The 16144-nt window shown below is 41.4% G+C and overlaps 1 protein-coding gene across 4 annotated transcripts in view; it reads right to left on the bottom strand.

The window, feature by feature from the left end:
• Positions 1-16144, bottom strand: part of pcsk5b (proprotein convertase subtilisin/kexin type 5b) — a 69722-nt gene that overhangs the window by 13403 nt on the left and 40175 nt on the right. For 2 of the 4 annotated variants that reach the window (XM_046387538.1, XM_046387540.1), the window contains exons 17-23: positions 15092-15176; positions 12994-13097; positions 12716-12854; positions 10889-11004; positions 3010-3109; positions 1970-2106; positions 239-439 (exon numbers count right to left, since the gene is read on the bottom strand). In XM_046387538.1, the coding sequence (XP_046243494.1) occupies positions 239-439; positions 1970-2106; positions 3010-3109; positions 10889-11004; positions 12716-12854; positions 12994-13097; positions 15092-15176 (882 nt within the window). Of the gene's footprint in view, positions 1-238; positions 440-1969; positions 2107-3009; positions 3110-7141; positions 9278-10888; positions 11005-12715; positions 12855-12993; positions 13098-15091; positions 15177-16144 lie in introns of those variants that run through there. The other 2 variants (XM_046387542.1, XM_046387541.1) reach the window with 2 other exon arrangements.

The following is a 16144-nucleotide window of genomic DNA, read 5'->3' as shown; positions in this document are numbered from 1 at the left end:
GTATTTTCTTTTGACTTATTTTGTATTTGAATTTTAATACTTTCAAACGAGGTCTCTGTGCTACATGTGTGTTCCCTGAGGTGACGTTTGCCAAGTCCAGCCGAGTTCTCTCTGAGGTGCTGAGCAAAAGTGGCAGCTATCATGTAACCCCTCGTAAACTCTTCATTTATTCAACAACAGCGTGATGTAGAGGACATATTGTAATAAAGTCCCACGAGGCTCTGCCAGCGTGTCTTACCTGCACTGCACTCCAGCAGGACGCAGTGGCCATTTTTGAGCCTGTGTCCTGGGCCGCAGTGGAGACAGTGATCTGCTGCTGTACAGAGGGTGCAGTCTGCCGGACAGGGTTCACACAGTCTCCTTGCTGAGTGGAAAAACCCCTCTGGACAGGCATCCCGACACTGACCCTGAAAGAGGTACCTGGCCACCCCAAACTTATCTACACAATGAGCAAGAAAAGGAGAGGAAATCTGTACAGGAGATGCTCTGGAGGACAAGAACTCTGACAAGTGAAGGCCGAGGAGTGCGTATACACAAAACAGACAAAACAGCCTGACTAAACACAAGTTGGCTCATCTCTAATCGTCAAAAACATCTGTAAGAGTGTGTGTGACTGTAATTTCACGCATGATGGGGTGTGTGTATGTGTTTTGAAATGGACACTTTCATATTTTTGATTAGCCATCTCTTTTTTGTCCCCTTCTGTAGCTCTTTCTTCTTTTATTTTTTTTTTAACTCACTAGACACAGCAGGGGTGTAAAACTCCACATTACTATCAAAGGTCAGTATCAAGGACTGTCTGCTCGGTATGTACCCCCATGCATCTGTGTGGATGTGTGGTTGACTGGCCAAGATAAGAGGTTGTTTTGAGAGAGAAATGACATGGGGAGAGACAGATGGAGGTTCTCTTCATGTTATTATTGTTATGTCTCATTGAGCCTCAGACAGACTTGCAATTAAATGGAACCACATTTGCAAACACAGTCTGACAAACTTGCCGGCTAATTGAGAGTGTGTGTGCGCACGTGTGAGGTGAGTGAGAGTGTGTAGTGTGTGTGTGTGTGTGTGTGATGAGGAAATCTGGTGTTAATCTTCTCCTGGCTGTCTGGTATCTTTAAGTGTGTGCATGACTGTGTGTGTGTGTGTATGGGTGTGTATGCGTAACAGAATCTCCCCTGCGTAAATGCATTCATTCTGACAGCCATAATATTGTCGGTGTCACTGTGAGAAACACGATTATTGCAACCACCTTCCAGTTGATATTGATTCAGCTGTGAGCCTCTAATGAAGTCCAGGTTTTATCATAACAATAAAGGGTTTTCTTTTAAATGGACTTTGGCTGCACGAGATCCTAAGATCATAAAGCTTAGTAGAAGATAAGGTTTTTAAACCAAGTAAAAGTAGCCATCAAATCCAAACACCGCTTGTCCTTTAACTGAGCTAAAACTGAGATTTTAATGAGAGATATGCGGGGATCTTAGCACGCAGATACAACGAACCAATGACTAAATCCCCCTTTTAGCACATCCATCAGCCGGGCTTGGCTGAATTACTGCTTTAATTAGATTCGTTAACTTTTAGAGGATTGATTGGTGGAGTGTGGCACAAATGAGCCTTGGCTTGATCCATGTGATGTTACGAAAAAGCACGATTTCATTTACACTCCAGTCACAGCTAGATAGATGGTTTTTTTTTAAGTGATCGCCTCTGCAAACAGCTACCTGTGTCACTTCAGAAGCTCCGAGCGTGCACGTTTCACAACGTGGGAAAGAAAAAAATGTTCAGATATATAAAGATCGTATTCGTGGTTTGCTCTGCTCCCACTGGTACAGTTTTATCATGTCAGTTCAAGCAATGCAAGGCGGTTTTGATTCACGCTGTGAGAAATACACTCATTCTGCTTGAATATGCATTCCGCTATTAAACAAGTCCCCGAGCGCTTTTCAAATCTTAAGCGAGGTTAGTGTACCTCTGTCGCAGCTGGTGCAGTTGTCAGGCCCCTCGTCAGTGCACTCGTGGCAGGTGTGGTGACAGAGGTGGCACTGCCTCCCCATGGCATAGCGGCCCTTCTGACAGCGAATGTCACAGCGCCCATCATCGAAGAACCTGCAGGGTGGGGGGGGGGGTGTGGTTCACAGTGAACATGCAAAATCAGCCTCAGCCACTTTAAATTATGTCGATATTCACAGTGCAACACCCTGTTAATGTCAGCAGTGGATTTTTATGTTTTCCTTTAAAACACTTAAGTAGTAACTGAACTAAGCACAGATGCATTGAAATGCTTCAAATCAATCAAAGTCACTACTGGTTTTTCTTAACATCTTCAAATTCAATGTATTTATCTGCTTCAGTTCAGTATTAATCTCATAAGTAGCATGTCAAATGAATTTAAGCTTATTTTTGTGAAGAAATAATAACTTTGCACGATTAAAAAAATGATTTTGGTCATGACAGTAAAGTGTTTCCAATAAAGGGTTCATCTCAAGGAAATTCAATCGAATGCAACTGGACTTAGTTATTTGTCTTTGAAGACGTTTCACCTCTCATCCAAGAGGCTTCATCAGTTCATGCTCGCTTGACTAGGCTGGGACTAGTCCCACAAATAACTAAGTCCAGTTGCATTCGATTGAATTTCCTTGAGATAACCATGACCTGGATGAATGAGAATATTCACAGGCAATAAAGGGTTCAAAAATTAACCTAAACCTAAAACCATAAAGAAACCACGTTAAGTTTTAGTTACTTAGCTGAATACTTCTTAACTTCAAAAATCTCTTTTTCTAACACCCCTAAAAAGTTACTCAGCTGCAGTAACAAGAGCTCTAAGATGTAGTGTTTCCATATGTGACACAGTGTACAAAGAAGACTGACGAGACCTGAGGTTTTTACCAATAAAACGTTTTCATGTGAACCCACTGAGAGCTGTCAGGTCATTTGTACCACTGTCACCCCGTTTGGACCAACGTCAGCACTACTTGGCATCTTTTAAAAACAGCCAGTGGTTCTCACCGTGTTGCAGGGCAGCTGGTGCAGTCCTCTCTCTCCGGACCTTTGCACTGCTGACAGGTAACGTCACACAGGTGGCAATTTTCATGACTCATGTACTCTCCTGCAGACGGAAGAGCAACAGTGAACAACATGTCTTCACACCTGCCTCATGTCTTACCTCTTCGGCTCGTTGGATTGATGTAAAAACGGCATACCGGCACTTTGGCTGCTCCATGCTCTGTTTTCATTTGTTTACCAGCGCTGTTAAGTGTTCGCTCACTTCTTTCTTTCTCTTTTTTTTTTCTTTGCTTGAGTGACTTGAGTTGAAGCTGTGATGTGTCCTAGTTGCACCAATTATAGCCAACAGTCAGCTGTTATTGTTTTCATTTCACTGAACATCCAGCTCATTATCCTCTGGCTTCTGACATCTCCTGCACAATAACAGCTATATCTCTGTTTGTTGCCTTCTTCTCCTTTTCTGGTTTTTATATTATGAGCAAATACATTTCACAAGTTTAAAAACATCTTTGAAAAATGTCTCTTTCTAACCGCTAAGCGTTTTTACTGTAAACAAAAATATAATTTGGGCTTTTTTGTTTTTTTGTTTGTTTTGTTTTGGGTGTCTTGATTTCTTGGTATGCTGGAGGGAGCCTGAGCTCTGTTGTTGGGACGAGATCACTATGAAGAGCCATACATGTCCCTGTCTGTGACCTTGTTTGGTATTGCTGACTGTACAGTCCTCTTATTTAAAAAAAACTTTTTCTTACTTCCAAATCTAATTTATATTTTGTATTTGCACCTTATGCCAAGACAAATTCCTTGTATGTGTGAACATATGTGGCAATAAAATTGATTCTAACCCTGTTGGAGAGATCATTTGGGAACCAACCGCTGTTGCACTGGGTTTGTTTCCTGGTACCAGTTATTGTAAATACATTCATTTTAAAGACCAACCTCAAAGTGTATTTTTATTCTCCATGTTGCCACAACACAAGATTTTAGCACTGCTGCCACGCCGCAGAAAGCTTCTGCGGGAGTTCAGACCAGTTGTGCTGGGATGTGTTGCTGTGTGTGTGTGTATTTCTGCCACAACTGAGCAAGAAAAAGTGAACTTGCTAATTAGAGCAGAGACACAACCTAATGTCTGCTGTAGCACAAAGCAACTTTAACTATTAAGAACTAACAACTAACTGCTCTTTAATACCGACTTGTCGTTTGCTTGCTTATGTCTGGAGAAAGAAATCCTTCCTGTCTGCATCCTCCACTGTTGAAAATGCCAAAAATGTGCGTAGGTTTTGGGAGGCCAGGAAGTTTTTGTTTCAAAACAGACTACAGGCTGGAAATAGAGTGTTGGGTGCCAGAAATCTGAACACCTTGAACATCCGGAGAAGCAATGATTGAGTCATTGATCAAAAGCATTATACACTCTAGACAGATACATTATTGTTATTCCACCATGTGCAGCAGTAGAAATCATACTTAGTGCACTTGTAACATTATAAATACATCACATTTACCAAATGATCTATTATTTTGCCACATGATTGAGTGTTGCATAAACTTTGGTCACATTCATCCAGGACACGCATTACATGCACATCAGCTATTGTGTCCAAAGCCCATCAACCTTCAGCTTCACACTTGGCAGCAATGAAAAGAGCCACAACAAAAGAGGCATAAACATTGTCTCCTATCCCACCTTTGTATTAGACAAAGGTGACAGGCTCAGGCATAAGGATGGAGCTGTCTGTGTGTGAGCATCCTTCAAGTCAGCGGCAAGGTTGCCTGTGCTCTCTGGCTTTCTGTGAAAAGCTCAATTGTTCCTTTCAAAACAAAAGAGCTTCTTTGTGTACAAACACAACAGGCGGTGGCTTCCCATTCAGTAGAGCTCTGCTGAAACCATTCAAACAGCCCCCGAATAAACGCCGTCACTCTCCCTCACACACACACACACACACACACACACACACAAATTGTCTCCCTGTCTTTCTGTTTGTCTCCCCCTCACTCACACACACAAACAAACAGACAGAGCCAAGTTCTCAAGGGACCGAAAGCCACACAACTCCACTCAGCAAAAGCAGACACTTTGGACTCCCACTGCCAGGCGGGAGAAGAATGGAGCGGAGAAGAAAGAGAGCCTGTCACTCAGGGGAGTAGAACTTTTCCTCTGTTATGGACTCGGCTGACCTTGTGAGGACATTGACAGTCTACTCTGTTAGGAGAGAGAGAGAGAGAGAGAGAGAGAGAGAGAGCGCTCTGTGGATATCACACTGACATCCACCACACCTGGTCCTGAATCCCAATGCCCTCGCCCTCCTCCACCTCCTGATACCTGCACGTACTTGGTCCAAGAGAGTAGAGAAGGAAATAAAAAAGGTATTCACTACATGCTGCATGTGGTCAAGAGAATATTAACCACACTGTTTATTGAACATTGGATATTTAGCACCACAAAAAAGTGTTCCATCTTCGTGACCTGAGCTGGGTTATACATTATTAATCCATGCAGGGAAATTCCTCCACAGTATTTCCCCTATCCTGATTATTTAGTAATATACTGTAGTGTCTGGTTCGAGGACAATGTCAGGAATATTACCACACATGCATGTCTTTTGGACAGAAAACACAGATGGACAACCACTGAGGCACAGTGCTGTCCACCCATGAGTGACAACAGGATAAAACTAAGATTTCTCATGGCTCCCCACATGTTTTGAGTGCCAGCAGACGGCAAAAATTAGAAGGGTAAAGTTAATCATTAGAAATCATGAGAAAAAATGCACTTAACAGAAACAACATCTGTTGGGAGTTTGACGAGGATTGAAATCAGCATTTATGGGCAAGACGCGGACTCTCATTTCATTTTTAAATGAACGAGTCCATAAAGAGTGTAGAAAACATGTTTGTTTTTTGTTAGTCCTGTGCGGTTCTCAGAAAAATGTGCATGATTAAGTGAAAAGAAAGCGGCTGTCCTCACATAAACTCACTCTGTGTATCAATGCAAGTACAGGTCACGGTGGGCACTCGACAGTTGCGTGCGCAAATGTATTAACCTGCATGTACGCCGTGTTGAGCTGTTTAAACCAGCGGGTAAAACGGATTTTTCCTTGCTTCAGTGAGAAAGAAATCAAACAAAAAAAAAGTGGGACTTGAAGTGCATCGACGAGCTCATGAAAAAAATGATTTCAGAAAAAACAACATTTAAATTCTTGTTGAAATGCATTTGCCAGTGTTATACATGATATAACAGCTCCACAGCAAATGGGAGAGTTGCTATAGTTACGTATACTTACTCCTTTATTGTATAGGAAATTCGAAATATCTGACGATCTAACAATAATCTAACAATAAATAGCTTATGGGTTAAATGAATATGGTCACCATCAGGCTGTATGACAGAAAAGAAAAAGGTGAAATGAACAAGAGTTAATGGAAATTAGGATCTACATTCAGGCTTCATCGCTTCCCTCCCGTGAATGTAAAACAGGTTTGACTAAATCCACGTAAGACACAGAAGTTTGCTCTTATAATAAAGCAGCAAAGCTTTGTGTCGCTGACCTGTTTTTAACTTCCACCTAATTGTCATTGAGTGCACATGTCTCCCTTTAAGTGCTCTGCCTGAGGCTTGTGGAACTTCCATTTAATCAATCTGATTGAGTGCAGAAAAACTAAAAGTTTCTGAGAGCAATGATCTGAATTTCAATGGTGTTATTCCATTTCATGAGTTTGTAAAAAAAAATAAATAACTAAATACAACAACGGAGTGAAAACAGCGATGTGAGAAACTGATGGCCAAAAATACTAATGGATGAAATAAGAGGCTAATGATTAATACACTGTCAACATAATTTAAACAGTGTATTAAAGAGAACTGGGGAAAAACAAAACAAAACATGAACAGATTAAACATTTTAATAAGAACACTTAAGTAAAAAAAAAAAGAAAAAAAAAAAAGATTTTCAAAACTAGGTCTTTGAGTAACATTAATAATGCATTGTCACAGATATGTCACAGGTACACAATAAAAACAGCTTTTATACGAGGGGTGTGTGTGTGTGTGGGTGTGTGTGCGCGCATCTACTATCACACAATCTAAAGTCAATTCAAGTCATCTTAAACAATGACCAGGAATAAGTTTTTGTTAACCAAAACAGGGGAGTCATCAATCTTTATTACAAATCATCAAGAACCATAACCAGTTGACAGTACAACAATTCATCTAATACTGTAAATGCTCAAGCTGCAGGTTTAAAAACCCACACAAATAGAATAAGAATCTTAAACATTATATTTGCTGTTCTTTATTAACCAGCACCACCGGAATAACTTTGAGTTTTATCAGGTAAGATTCAGAGACAGACAGAAGAGAAGCCAGACATCTGAAGTCTGTCGGCCTCAAGACAGTTTTGGCTCAATACGATTTAATATTTCTCACACATTTCCTGGTTCTGCAGTGATGCTGTCTGCTCACTTACAGCTCTAACAATAATAATGCAAATAGAAAAAAATTGATTGCCTCAGTGTGTTTGTTTTCAGATCTTTCTTGGGTTGACTGAACGTAAAGCTCTACTGCCATAAGTGTTTCTGTATCCGTAGCGTTGAACATAATCCCTTTTATTTTTTTGAGTTAACTGAAAGCAAAACCTTCACAGCTCTGATTTCCACAGCAGTTTGCTGTCTGTCTGCACTGCAAGACAACTTAACCTGCAAATGAAACATGATAAAGACTTGATAAAGACACTTTCTGTGTCGATCATTGACCTTCTGTGTCACAAGTGTAGAGCAGTACTTCAGCTGATATGCATTGCCATCACAACGGAATGACGGAGAGACGAAACTTCTAAAACTCTATTTAATTTGAGCAAAGTAACATGGAGGGATGCACCGATACAGATGTACTGGACAGATTTCCCTTTAATGTGGGGATGACATACAGTTTGTGGTAAACCAAACCAACACCTGGAGGAAATATAAGTTGTATTTTAATTTATCCAGTGACAACAAAGTAATGATGTACCTTTAAACTATACAGTCACGGTAACGGATGGAATCAATACTAAGGTTTGGGCAAAAGTTTAGTATCCAGAATCTGCATCATGAGTGAAACAGAAGAGGCATCGGTGCATCCCCAGTACCACAAATTCATTATAACTCGCTGCAGCGTTTCCTTCCCTGCAGAAAGCTCCAGAAGGAATGACTATCGACTCGTCTTGTAGTACCTCTGGAATGAATCAATGCTGTCTGGGCTTACATTAAGAATTAATGCAATTCTCCTATACACACACACACCCACACACACATACACACACCAGTAAAGACAATAAAAACACACACACACACGCGCTATTCAGAGGGCAGGTTTATGTTTTTAAATAAATGAAACGAGGTGATTTTGGTCAGTAACGTGCATCAGTCTTGGGATACGGTGACACTGTAGCATCAAACTTCAAGTGGTGGCTGATTCATGTGTCTGAATTCATGTTTCAAGTGTATGTGTGTGGTCCATATATATCTTTGTGTGTGTGTGTGTGTGTGTGTAAAACTGTGTGTGTGAATTTGCCTTCCCCTCCCTTCAACAGCCAAAGTCAGCCCAGACAGACATTATTTTAACATTACTGAGTGAGCTCCTTTTTTTTCCTTTTACGTATATTTACAGGCAGAAAACCAGGGCCTTTCCTACTGTAGGTTTACTTTCCATCTGTTTATCGTTAACACTGGAAAGAGAGGAGGAAGAGGAGCCAAAACAAAAATGCACACAGACTTATTCAGAGATTCACAGGCAGAGTGGCTCCTGTTTTAAGCTATGCTTCCTATACTGGCAACAAAAAAAGAAGGTTCAATTATTTTGGCATCGATGCTTTGGTCACAAAATACCGACACTTTTATTCTTTTGTTTGTTTTCACTTTTGTTTTCATTTGTTCATTTGTTCTTGAAGTAAGTCCCAGTCATTTTACACCCTGACCACATGTGTGTGTCCCAGTACAGAAAAAAAGGTAGGTTTGTTGTAGTCCTGCCATCGCACCTCCGATGCAGTCCCTTTAAGAGGCACAGATTCTCTTATAAATTATGTGACTGTGAATGAGTGGGCAAGGGGCTCTGAGAAGGAGGGGTGCCCGCTGTGCCCCCCACATCCCCCCGCACTCCCTTTATGCCCAGTGAGTACGTCCCGTCACCCCTTTTGCGAGCATGTTCTGCAGCACAGTTGCTGCAGCACTTTCCTCTGGCAAAGATTGTTCTTTTTAACGAGCACGCAGAAACTGCCTTCCGCCCAAGATTCTTCATTTGCTTTCCACAGACCAGGAAGAAGAAATACAGGAGTTTGGAAGTAGGGGGAATTGGGAAACACACACACACACACACACACACACACACACACAGGGCAGAGCCATTAAAAATGGTTGAATGGCAGGCAGAGCCGTGTGATTGGTCAGGAGAGAGTTCAGAAGACAGGAAGAGTTTTTTTTTGATCCAATCACAGGTGTTGTTCATCGAGGTGGAAAATGATTGTAGTCCGGTGGAGTGATTGGATCCACGTCAGGAGAAAGGGAAAATGGATTCGGGAGAAGAAAAAAAAACAAAGGAGAGAGAGAGAGAGACAGAGAGAGAAACATCACACAATTAGCAAATTGAAGATATCTGAATTCACAACTTGGTGTCATTGTACATCACAGAAAACTTAAAATGGACCACCAGTCTGAAAACAGTGCCAGCCAATTCTTTAATCCATCAACAGAAAATAAATTTACTGTTCACTTTTGAGCTGCCAGTCAAAGTTTCACCATTTTGAAACCAGATGGCTTTTTGGTCATGAAGGTTGGAGGCAGACTGAGTGTGCACTTTAAGCGAAGTATTCATCATCAACAGAAAGGTCACACAGCAGAGACATTTTTCTCCTCAGGGCTTTATCTCATCTCAGGCTTTTTGGCCATGGGTTCATTTTAACTAGGAGGCTGTGGCCAGAGCAGCAAATCACAGACTGCAGCTGAAGCCTCATAATCAGACCACCACCTCAGCCGATTAGTGAGAAACAGGAACACTTACACTAAAAGATCTGAAAGAAGTCAAAGAAGTGTATAGTAAGTCAAACATGCACGATCCAGGAAAGAAAAGACTGCAACCAGAAAACTGAGTGTGTAAGTGAAAACAGAAGAGAATTCGTAGTAGTAAAGGAGCAGATTATAGGGAACACTTGGGGAAAAAAAGAGAGAATGGGACAGAGTTAGACTTTCAGCCTCTGCAGTGCGACAAAGTACAGTAAGAACAACCAGTGAAAGAGTGGGTTTATGTTACAAAAAGAGAAAAGAATGTGTGAGAGTGTAATCCCAGAGAGATTTTCTATTAGTAATATGCATAACATGAATGAGACCCTTTTGATAAAGAACACAAAAGACAGAAGCAAGGACAGGCCGACCTCCTGCTTTGAAGATACAACACTGAGCAAGAAGTTAGTACGAAGCTCCAAAATAAAAAGAAAAAGAAGGCCACAGGTGAATCCTTAGCTTTTACTTAATAAAAATACCTTGTGCAGTCATTTTCTATACCCTGTAGGATAAACACAATTTAATTCATCTCTGGATGGAGGCCTCTGAGGCTCTTTGGCCAAGTGATTAGCAGAGATTGTTGAGACCAGAATTTGTATACTTTTGCATTTCTTATTTTGCAAAGATACTGTTGTGAATCAAATACGCCAGCGGGCATGTTTTTGTTTTGTTTTTTTTCCCTGCCGTGACCTTGTCCAATTAAATGCTCTAGCCAGTCTAGCAAGCCTTCACAGAAATTTCACTGCAGACCATATGATTATGCATTGTGGGTTTTTTTTGCCTGTGAGAGGCAACGCAACAAGTATGAAATGAACACACTGAGGGCATATTGTAGATAAGAAAGCTGACAACTCACCATCTTTGCAGATGGTGCTGACCACGCAGGCTCCTGCCTCCAGATTGTAACCACTGACACAGCTGCTGCAGTTTCTTTCACCAGGCCCCGAGCACTCGTAGCAGCTATGGTCACACCTGTCGATGGTTGTATAAAGAATTAGAGGCTAGTCTGTGAAGCACACTACTGTGCTCACATATCCTCTGAAAAACTGTTTGTTGAGGATATTTTTTTTTTTTTTAAACTGGCTACGCCTAATTTTATCAGTTTTGCATCTTGTTTTGACATTGTCAGTTAGCTCCTCTCCAACGTACACTCATACTAGAAGAAAATGGACCAACAGTCAGCCTTTCAATACAGTAACAAAGCTTTGTGACACTTTCAAAATATACTTGACTTGATGCAATATTTAAGTGTGAGCTAGTAGTTCAGAATATCACCTCTGATTTTGCAAAAAATAAGTAGAAATTCAAATGTGTATGATTTTTTTCCTGCTCATGACGTCCTACTGCATAGAGTGCAGTAAAGTGTGTAAACCATAATTTAAAAAATCATTTCACCACAGTCACAACAAAAACTCTGAAATAATAAAGTAATCTGAAATAATCCTTCAGAAGCAGAGCTGTCACATTCACAGTCCTGCTAGTGTGAAAATGGGCCAAAATATTTATCGAAAATGATCCAACTAGGAGGGAGCTGACAGAGGAATCAAGTAAGGTAATGGGTCAAGTGAGCGATAAATAATTCAAGCTGGGAGAGAAAAACAGCAGGGAGGCAAGTCCACCTCAAGGAACAATAAGAAAAGCAGACAAGACGTTCGACTCTGTGGAGGAGTACGACTGTGGCTGTGATAGGAGGAAAAGTAGCCATCAAACTGTCGTCATACATATTAGGAAACATCCTCAACCAGGTTAACATCAGTGAAAAGTGAGGCAACAGAACCGTGTGTGGGAAAACTGCACACAGCTTTAAGAGAGAAACGACGACTGCACCACAGAGCCGTCATGAAAGGCTTGTTAAAGTGGTGTTGAAACTGTGACGATGCAACCGTTTTCTGTAAACTCCAAATGGCAGAAAAGTTCTCTGTTGTAGGTCTTCTGCTCACATTTCCAGTTACTGTCACAGTTACTGGTTGTAATTTCGTTCATCTAAAGCAAACTAGAATCATTCCTGTTTAAGTCCAATAAACAGGTATAGTGCAACAAAATTTCTGTTTGATAAAACATGTCGGGGCTTGAATCATCTGCTGGCCCCTTTCTCAATATGTCAAATGGGGAAATGCAAAGATTGTGCACAGCACAACAGCATTGAAAACGAGGAAAAACAGAGTATTTCTTCTCTTATATAGACCAAAGGTAACTAAGAAACAGGCTATATGGGGAAAAGGGAAACAGCTTCAGTGGTGCGAATGAGACTGCATGCTGACTGCACATCCGCACACACATTTCTGTAGAATTTACACCAGCCTTTACACGGCCCTCATTTAAGATTACTTTTCTATTTGTAGCTTTGACTGTCAACAGCAGATCGGCCTATGAAGGTTTTAATATCCTTGATGACATGGATCATATGGAGCTTATCGCTGAGTTTATTCTGATGTAACATTATTTCCTCACAATGTTAACTATAGAGAATTAAGTACTGATAACACACTCCTGCACTTACGGTACTGCAGTAGTGCTAGTACATGTTAAGCTGGGGTTCAGGTCAGAACAAAAATAAACATTTGTTTCACTGTAATTGTAACTGTTGCTGGATGACATGTCTTTAACTGTTTAGATAGGAGATCTAAAGCCTTTTCAATTTTTCCACTGTGGTGTTGAGGTGTTGGCAGATGTGATGACTCACTTCTTACAGGACCTCTGCACCTGCCCATTGTCTGAGGTCTGCTCTGACAGGTAGTAGCCAGTACTGCATGTTGACACACACCGCCAGTCCTCAAGTAAGTAGCCTTCTGCACACTTAATGCATGCCTCTATTCCTGTGCCTGAAAAACATGCAGACACACACACTTCAGGGATGTTTTCAGGGCATTACAAATCGGGTGATAAACAAAAAGCACGATCACCTGAATAACAGATGTAACTCTAACAGTGTTGGCACTACTAAATATTACGAGTTCCTACCTGCGCAGGTAGCACAGGCCCGATGACAGGGCTCACAAGTCCTTCTGTGGCCATTGTAATACGTCCCTGGGTCACACGTCATCTGGCACTTGTTTCCTTGAAGACTGTAAAGAGAAACAGAGAAAGATATGTATTCATATTTTCATAGTAAACTACAGAAAAAAAAATATAGCGTCTTGGAACATATTTTCCTCTTTACTTAGCAACATAAAATCATCAAAAAACAGTCGAGTTAAAGGCCAGCTGCTACTGAGCATTTTTTTTTTTAAATTTCTCTCTGGTCAAGTATTTAGGAAGAATGAAAAAACAAACAAACAATTGTAGCGCGAGTGATATTGTGATCACACACACATTAACAGCTGGCCTTTAGTTTAGCCTTTTTCACTGATATACAGGAAGTTGGCGTCTTCTCGGCTCGAGTGTAGCCGAAGAGAATTTGTTGTTTTGATCAATCTATACAAGGGACTTTGCAAGTTCCACATGTAGGAGTTGAGGTAAGTTAGAAAGTAGGTTTGGAGGTTATAAAGTCAGTTCTGTAAAGTCACACTGAGGACAGGTTGGTAAGCTTGCTGCGCTAAGCTGAAAAACAGCTGGTCTGTGTTAGCTAACGTTTCCCAGAAACGATCTCGTCTGGTCCTCTCTTCCTCCTCAGCTCCTAACAGACCATGAATGGTGAAATGAATGGGAGAAGGGAGACTGTGTGTGTGTTTGCGTTCGTGCGTGTTAGCATGTGTCTTACTGTGGTCTCACTGGCATTCAGAGGAAATTATAGCTTACAAGTGTCCCCACCTCCACCTCTGGCTATACTGAACACTTAAAGCCAGGTTCAAGACCACATTGTGTTTTAAACGCTTCACAAGTGTTTCCTTCGTGACCTATCAGGAATTTCAGCACTTTGAAAAACCCTATCCTCTTGTCAGGTCGAGTATAGTTGGGGCGGTTTGAAGAGGCTGCTGTGGAAGTGGCCAGAAAATGAACTGAAACATGTCTGCTTGGATACCTAAATGGTTTAGATCAGAGGTTCTTCAAAGTGAGGCTCACAACCCCAAATGGGCAATGGCTCCTCTTTTTGTTGGTCTCTGCATGATACGAGTATATGTGGGCTTTAATATGCCTGGGTCACAGGGTGAACTCTGTTTACTCAATTTGGTTCCCAAGTAGAAAACAGTTGGGAAGCCCTGGTTTCACTGGTTCATGCTGCGAATCCAAACCGCAGTGTGACACAATGTGCTGGTCTAAATTAGCAACACTGTATTCCTGTGGTGTTTGAGTGGATGAACACAAAAGGTTTTTATCCTGAAACCACAACACTGACATTCAAGCCAAATTGGTACAAAAAAGCTGTGCTATTTGTACCAGTATGACAGAGGAGTAACTGTAATGGCAGACCAACATACGAGCCATCTGTAATTAGTACCAGCAGGTCTGGTAGCAGCAGGCTCACAATTATATTAAAAGTTGTCTAAACTTGTCTTTTCCAAGCACAGAAACCAATCCAGGGTCACAATGGCACTGATATTTTTATCATTATGGATTAATGGAAAATTAAATCAAATTAGGTGACTTGTACACAAACCAAACTGTTCAACATCTACATGAGCAACATCAAGGACGGCTGAGGCTCAGGAGCTGAAGGTGAATGAGAGGCACGCGGTTATGAAACACACACACACTAGTTTGAGCAAAAAGCCCACAGTCATAGAGAGGGATGAAACACTCTCTCATCTCAGTCTTTTCCACGTGAGCTTGAGGGAGAAGTTCAAACCCTGCTTTACTGTGTCACATTTACGGTTACTGTGATTGAACAGCTGACATGAAGCCACCATGAAACTTTGATGCAAAATGGAGTTCGGATAAATCCTCCAAACTGTTCACACAGCAGTTACGAAGAAACACGGTTTTATATGTTTGCAGCAACTCTATCTATACCTTTGCAGTCGTAAAAATTTAAGCACTGCAGTTTTAAAGCGTATAACAACAAGTGATGTAGCAACACATCAAAGCCGAAATCACTTGCTGTCAAGATAGTAAAATTCTCAACGCTGTAAACTCTCAACAGACTCTGGTCAGGCAGTGCTCGGCATGGACCCCCGCTTACCTCGTCCCAGGTTTACATTCTGTGCAGATGCTGGAGGTAGTGCACCTCTTACAATTCTCTGGACATCTCCTGCAAGTGTTGGAATCTGAAAGACACAGGGTGAGCCAGTCACACACAGTGGCTAATAGGAACCAGAAGGGCAGCTGCATTTGAAGTGAAGAAAAGGGGGCAGAAGAGAAAGACGACGTTGAAGAGGAGGAGAAGGGATGAGAGAGTGAGAGATGAAGGCCGGTAAATTAAAAAATAAAAAAAAGGTGGGGGGAAACAGAAGGAAAATAAGACGAAGAAGGGCAGATAAACAAAACATGAGGACAAAAGGCAGCAGGACGAGATGGCATGAGAGGAGGGGGGAGGCTGAAATGTCAATGGGCTAAAACTGTAGGGATGAAAAAGAAGATTGTAGTGTTGGTGAGGGAGGATAGGAATGTGAATGAATATTTCAAAAGGCAGACTAAAAGGCAATGACACGCTTTGACACGATGCACATGGACACTCCTGCCTTCAGCAGCAGTAAAGTGTGCCAGAAAGGCGCAGGACTAACATGCTTTGCTATTCCTGGGCAACAGCGAAGTAGACTCCAACTATTAATCAAAACTGTTATTTCTACATTTCCGAAAAATGCTGCTCATGTATGACATAACTTTTATGGCTTCGTCTGGGAAGTCAGATGGTCAGAACTAAGAGGAGGAGACTGAGAGTAAGTGAGGACTGTTGGTTAGACTTTAGGGAATCTGAAAATCATTACAGGGTGGATGCAGGATATGGACAGGTCACGAACAGATTTCCATGGAAAGAAAATGCACTGCTACAATGCCTGTTCTCACTTTAGCTGGTAGTGTATTGAATATTGCTGGATTTTAGACAGTTGGTCACACAAAAGCAAACACCACTTGGGGCTGTGGTAAACTGTGATAGGCATTTTCATCATTTTCTGCCATTTACACACTAAAGGAAATTGTCAGAAACTGTTCTTAGTGGACTTTTCCCCACAAAATAGTCAAATATCTTAGTCAAATACACTTCAACCTCAATTCAGCTGATACCACGCATAAC

The sequence above is a fragment of the Scatophagus argus genome, chromosome 4, assembly GCF_020382885.2.
Source record: "Scatophagus argus isolate fScaArg1 chromosome 4, fScaArg1.pri, whole genome shotgun sequence".
In the NCBI taxonomy this organism is placed as follows: Eukaryota; Metazoa; Chordata; class Actinopteri; family Scatophagidae; genus Scatophagus; species Scatophagus argus.
This window is presented reverse-complemented; position numbering and strand designations above follow the sequence as displayed.